The sequence below is a fragment of the Opisthorchis viverrini genome, assembly GCF_000715545.1.
Source record: "Opisthorchis viverrini unplaced genomic scaffold opera_v5_19, whole genome shotgun sequence".
Classification (NCBI taxonomy): Eukaryota; Metazoa; Platyhelminthes; class Trematoda; order Opisthorchiida; family Opisthorchiidae; genus Opisthorchis; species Opisthorchis viverrini.
The window spans coordinates 383,731-390,506 of NW_008751675.1; the positions used below are offsets into that span (position 1 = coordinate 383,731).

General features: G+C 45.3%; 1 protein-coding gene across 1 annotated transcript in view; it reads right to left on the reverse strand.

Annotated features, from left to right (window-relative positions):
• Window positions 1-850: 850 nt before the first annotated feature.
• The window catches only part of T265_12852 (hypothetical protein), a gene marked incomplete at both ends in the record, with an annotated part of 26,601 nt that continues 20,675 nt past the window's right edge, over window positions 851-6,776 (reverse strand). Inside the window, 3 exons of the mRNA XM_009165887.1 lie at window positions 851-1,008; window positions 4,826-5,287; window positions 5,658-6,153. Of these exons, the coding sequence (XP_009164151.1) occupies window positions 851-1,008; window positions 4,826-5,287; window positions 5,658-6,153 (1,116 nt within the window). The remainder of the gene's footprint in view (window positions 1,009-4,825; window positions 5,288-5,657; window positions 6,154-6,776) is intronic.

Here is a 6,776-nt window from a genome sequence, read left to right on the forward strand (position 1 = left end):
GAAGTGATGTTTTAATCTGTCTAAGGGAAAGCTAAAGACGCTGTTGACTGGTCAACTGGAGAATGCAAGTCGGCTCGATGGCACCCGACGAAACCCGTACAGAATACACGATAATGGTGGAGTGAGATAGATATGGGATAAACCCACTGTGCAACGTGACTCCACGGTCATCTGCCAAGAACATCCTGGATTGGCAAACGAGTTCCAAGGGCTGAGATACAAAGTTCCTCAACAATGGCCAGCTGTGTAAGCACATCGTTTTAGTCGGTGGGTACCTTGGTGCTAGACCGAAGACACCGGGGTACACCGCAGATATGCAAAATCCTCCATTTGTCCACCACGTTCTACCACATTTGAGCAGAACATATCAACAGATTCCTGCCACCGATGATATTTTTTTCAGTGGTTTACTACAAGGCTGTATCGGCATAATAGACCTGATATTATTTACTGTGAACAAGGGTTTGAGGTTGGAACCAAATATGTCTTGGTCAAACGTACACAAAGGTTTATGATCACAAAATCTGTCTCATAATTATATGGTAGTAGGACTACACAGAGGAGGTCTGGCTTTTGTGTCCAGCTGTAAAAAAAGGGATCTAGTTTTCAGGAAACTGAACGTATGATCTCCCTGAAACGGTGGTTAGACCTGATGGGTTGCTCAGTAGAAAGAATGGATCCCTAAAACAAAGAGGGACAGGCCTGATTACGGCTTTGTTTAAAACAGAGAGATTTTATTCCCAAAAACGGCAGTCCCTTAAACCGAACGCAATAGTGCAACTCGGTAACACTGGTCAACAAGGGAAATGCGATACTGGAAAGTAACTAGAGGGCAAGGCCAACACTCACCCGATTCTGAATTTGACCTCACATGGTGTGCAACTGATGACTTTATATCCTCGGCTTCATTCAAAACGCCAGCTGGAAGTTGGTCACATCCAGGACCCACCATCATTGGAGCGAGGGTCTCTAGTGATTCAAAAGAGGGAAGAACAATGGGAGAGCACGCTAAAATGGCTAACGGATCGAAGTCTGGGGAAGTATATATGTAAAGACAGATATAATTCGCAATCTAACCACTGAAGCATTTCAGCAAACCAGTGAAGAATAAGTATAATCTGATTACCACGGACCTCGTCTTAGATAACCGTTTACTGACTGCTGTAATCTACCACTGTGGTGAGGCTGATCCACCATTCTGCACAATATAGTCGTCCAACCGCAAAGTACTATGCTCAAAAGAAATCTGGATGAGTAAGCAGTCACTTGTAAGAAACCCTTAAGAAAATCTGTGGTACCTTTTCATAGCATTACCAAACTACCGGCCAAAAGGAGCGTGACTTTGAAAAGTCCACTTATCAACTTGTAGGCTGGAATGTTCGGAAAGCCGCGGTAACTCTGGTGAAGTGCTACTACCTAGGTCCTTGAGCTTGCTTGAGCTCACAAAATCTTCAGGAAACCTCATAAACATCCCCCTCAAGTATCAGTATCCAACCCAGATTACGCTCAAGCGGAAGATGACCGCGCTAGGTAAAAAGTGTGACAAGGGTGACGATCGTGTGAATCCTGAGAGGAATATCGCACAACACATGGGCTGGTTGTTTTGATGGGATACTGTATCAACGGTGGTTGCACTGTTAACCGTTTCACGTGACGGGTAACCGGCCGAAGAACAGGGGACGTCTATTTTTTTGTCCTCCCTCTTAAGAAGTAAGTGGGGTATTTCGTAAGTAGCTTAGCTGTGACGTCGTTTTGGTACTGAACCACCATGCATCTCAGAGGGCTGAGAAACTGCCAGGCAGCCAAAGCCCATGATAACGACAATGGAAGAGCCATGGTTGGGTTCAAACCGCGGACACTCGGTCAGTAGTTACGCAGAACTGTCTCGAGCTCGGTTGCTGACACCATAAAATATAGAAAATGTAAAACACAAGCATAAGCCTCCTCCACTACCAGCGTTTATCGAAAGCATTATGCACAACCTATCGAGAACCAGTACTCAGGTCGGTTCAACGATTCTACTTATATTATATGTTCCATTGCTGGAACGTTGCAACGGGTCCGTTCGAATGAAGATTATCTCGTCATTGAGCTAACTCGATGCATGCACGTCATGTGCATGTGGATACCCTGATTCCCATAACGGATCAGCTAAATTACCTAACCCAGTGTAGAGATGAAAGGACCTCGCCTGAGAAGTACGGCTATGAACACAAGCACCAATAATGAAATATTTTCGAAAGGAACTTCTAAAAGGCCAGTACAGTCAGATACTAACTGCCGCCAATCGCATTACTACGAACAGATATTTACCTGCTTTAGCCAAGTGGTGATACATGTAGTGTGATATACGTGTTGGCAGGGGAACCCATCGTACAAAGTTGTTCTATCAACGTCTAATTAGCTAGTGTTAGATAACACGGTAGTTGGAAAAATCCCTGGAACTAGTCTGCGACACACTGTACTTTGCATCAGCGAACATTGATTTTTCCATATTTTTCCTTCGTCACAAGCGAGCTTCATCCGGCATTCTTAGTTTGAAACTCTTTTGAAAGAGGGTGTTTAGTTGTATAATTCGCCTTACCACACCTCAGTGGAGTGAGTCATCCAAGCTACGGTTTTACGAACTGATACATCATGTGACTGAGAAGCTATTGGAAGCTGCGCCATGTGTACGTTAGCATCTGACTAGCGAACACCTCTGTAAGATTCAGTAACACCCTGTCTACACTGACGGCTATACAGGATGTCGTACTCCGGCGCCTGTTGATGGTTCGGTCATTATTAAGGAACTCCCTGGTGGGTTTCGCTGTAAAAGTTGGCCAATTTCATCCCAACTTGGAAGCCGTATAAAAAATGCCGACTGGGCCACCCAGAAAACCGTTCGGATACCCCTCAGCTACATCACAAAAGTATTAGTAGAACTGTCTACCGCCAGCATCATTGGCCGTAAAAGGGAATCAGACGAATAAATTCACAGAAGAAATGAGGTCCATGGAGATTCAGGAACAGGGCCTACCTGAGCAGATCCAAAAAGGGCGGGGCAACAAGCGGACTATCTAGTTTCCACCGACCTTATGTGTAGTACTGAAACCTAGTAACTCAGCTACAAGACTGATTCCGCGCTGTGTTCAGTGGAGTTATTAAAACCCACAAAACGCATTTACTATACTGGGAAACTAGACCTTTTTGTACACTCACAGCCATGATCCAGCCTCATTCGTCAAAGTCTACTTTCGTCTGCCAAATTCCAGGTGATCTACTGCCTCCAGTGCGAGTGCGTGGCGACCTACGTGGGTAGAACAGAAGCGCGAACTCGAACACACTTCAGCAGTGAAGAACCATGTAAACCAACCGCAACTGTCTGCTTCCAACGGGTCACGCGATCGAACGCTGCCAGCGATGTCCACCGCCGGACGCTTAGTAAAAACTAGACAATGTATGGATCAATGTACATTCGGGATCCTTCTTCATGCATCCATCCATCCGACTCGCAGAGGCAGTTATCAATGCAAAATGAAAACCCGAATCGTGTTCGTTTCGTTCGTCAATCTTTTTGAGCTGCGCTCCTCAAACTGCACCTTGTTTCTGTCTATCATACTGGCCACAGTAAGACGCGGTAAATATGTGTAAAAATGATCTGTTCAAATTCGTAATGATAATAAGTTACTCCACATTAATGAGTCGGCAGTGTCGGAAATTTTCTAGCCAACAGCATGCTATAGAATGTGCTTCTTTGATCACATGCTGCAAACACCAACTGTGGAATTTTTCACCGTAGGTCACAAGCAACAAAACAAATTGCGTTGAAAGCTATCATCTTCGTGCACCGGAAGAAATCTACCATTGGTCAGGAACGCCGGCAAGGATGATCCAGTCCGCGCCCAACAGTAATGATGCATCTCGCATATTAAAGCCCGAAAACTTTCATCAACGAAGGATACATGCCACCGCTGCATCATCTCTGGTAGACGTCAAACTCAAAATACCGGTCACAGCCTCCAAAAATGGGCATCCAACCGAGGCTCCCCTTCTCACCGAAGAAAGAAGCACAACGAAGATGTGGTCACGAGGTTTTCACGACTAATACCTGACCACGATGCTCAATCACCACTACAAGTAGCTGCCAACTGGCAATATGGGAGAATGAATGTTACCTTCCAAGTCGAAATCGGAAGCAGTTACAGCCTGTGTAGTCAATCAAAACGACTAAGAAAGTTGGAGATATAAGTGGACTAGAAACGATTTCTTCAAGCAATTAAGCATAGGCGATGACCATAAATCAGAGTGCGTGTACCGTGCTAATCGGTACAGTGCATGATTTTACGTAAATCCAAACAACCCCCAAACTCCGCCTACAATACACGAATGGGTGGCTAATTCATGGTGCGGAAGAGCAAGCTGAGGAGAGAAATAACAAGTTTGTGAAAAGCGAAGCATATCCTACTCCCTGTTTGAAGGCATAACTTCATGGGATACAGTGATCCGAGTATCGAAGCCAACAGTGCAGCACCCGGCCGTTACAATACAGGTGATCACCACACACGCGACAGGGTTCGGGAAGCCTTGTGTGGGAGCCCGTGAGAAAGCTGTCAATCGTAGCAATAGTTAATAACAATAATAGTAATAATAATAGGAATCGTTCAGCTGTAATACCCTAGCCGTCATGCCAATCGTAAATCGTAAACGTCTCGTTATCGATTAGTTTCGCATTGTTTGAGTATGTGAATATTCTGATCTAGTTCACACAAGACAAAAAAGACCCGAAGTAGTTTGATCAACTCTAAACACAGAGGCGAAACATTGGAAGCACACTACAGCTTACGTTCTGGTGTCCCTTGCGTACCATTAGTGCCAGAACCCATACAGCTAAATATCACTGGAGACGCGCCCGCTTTCACTGCGGTTCCAGCAGATGCTTGATTAACCGATGAGTGCATCATGTTAGTTGAGTCGATCGCCTCAGGGGTATACGACGTTGGTGGGGTTGACCCTAGACTGGAACAAGAAATCGGCATCTGCGATAAAGAGTTCGCACAGCCAACCATTTCCGGAGGTAAGAGGAAATTTTGTTGGGCCGATGTGGAGCTGACAGATCCAAGGCCATTTGGTAGGCCAGGTGGGGTAAACCGAGCAGACTGTCTTGAAGGCATGTTGGGCGAGGGGCAATTGGGAAATCCACTAAGACTACTACCACCGTCCACCAGTGATGAAGTACTGCTTGAGCGGCCTGACGGATGCATCATAAGGTCGCTTGCACTGGAAGGAAGCGGGGGTTGGTAGAAATCTGGGGGAAAGAGAAGAAACTTATCTGATTAGGTTATATGGGAAAATCGCACGGTCAAACTAAGGAACGCTAAGTCGGAATTTGTGAACCAGACGTTACCAGGCGAAACCAGTGCCTTTCTACATCGTCTACAAGAAACAAGGAGTGTGTCCGATGAATGAACTGACGGACAAGCTGACGATTCGGGCCTCACTTGTGGCCGCCTTAAAAACGTGCCAGTGTACACGTTAGATGGAGGGCATACTGGGACAAAAACGAAACTCTAGCTATCGACTGTTTTTTTTTGAAACCAGGAACTATCTAAGAATATAGGCAAGATCTAATATACGCATAAAAAATGTTACATTCCTGTGTGTATCTCGAAACATACCTCGAGAGGAAGGTGTGTTTGAGCCGGACATTGACGATTTGGACTGTGCAAGAACATAGTGCTGGGATACCATAACGGGATTACTGTGTGGCGCAAAGCGGGCGGATGTGGATATGGGATGCTGTTGCTGCTGTCCGGGGAACATAGACACTGGAACCCCCGAAGGATGTTGTGAGGTCGACAGTAAACTATTGGAGAATACAGGATCGTTCATTGCCATACCCGGATGGGAATTTGGACCTCCTAAGGATAATGCAGTCCGAAACTGAACACCTGGCAAAGAATGTGGTCCAGAGTTCATGGGCAAGTTGACGCTACCGGGAGGAGAGGAGATGAGGTTTGGTGTTTCGTTTGGACTGGAAAAATTGGGATGCATGTGTGGATTCGCGTTCATGGCGGCATCGTACTGCGTGTTTTCCAGACGAGTGATCAGGCGCTCATCCTCATCGCCAAAATCACCACCCATCAAGGTTGGTTCACCGACGATCATCACATCCTTTAAGGTAAAAGTTATTGAACAAAGTCTATTGAGCGCAAGTCAATTTGATTTTCCACACATAACCGATAAGCTGGTTACCCCAGCTCAAGGAAATGTGTTACGAAAGGTATGAATCTAAGGCTAGCCAGCTGTTGACAGCTTATTATCGAATAAACGGATTGGCCATTTTGTCACCAAACACATCTTTGTCAAAAATATGTGCTTTACAGTGAAAAAATGAGTCAAGTCATATAACACAAACGACGTCCCCCAATGTGGTGACTTGTAATGCTTTGTAGCCGTCCCTTTCACTTATATTTTAGCTCTAAACAGAGGACACCACAATTAAGAACTCAAGGTGACCCAGAAATATGTGCGGGTATTCATTTATCCACATAAATGTGAGTACAAGCATCGAAGTCTCTCTCTCAGTGACCACACCAGCCCTGATACCAAACACCAATTAATGAAGGCCCGAGAACAGCGAATCTGAATCAGTGACTTACGCACTATGAGATATATTCATTATTTATCGTCCATTACGATAGAGGGTACACATTTCAATGACATCATCATCAACGACAGCATGACATCAGTGCTCAACACCAATGCTTCACTGCCGTACAGCCATGACTTATTTG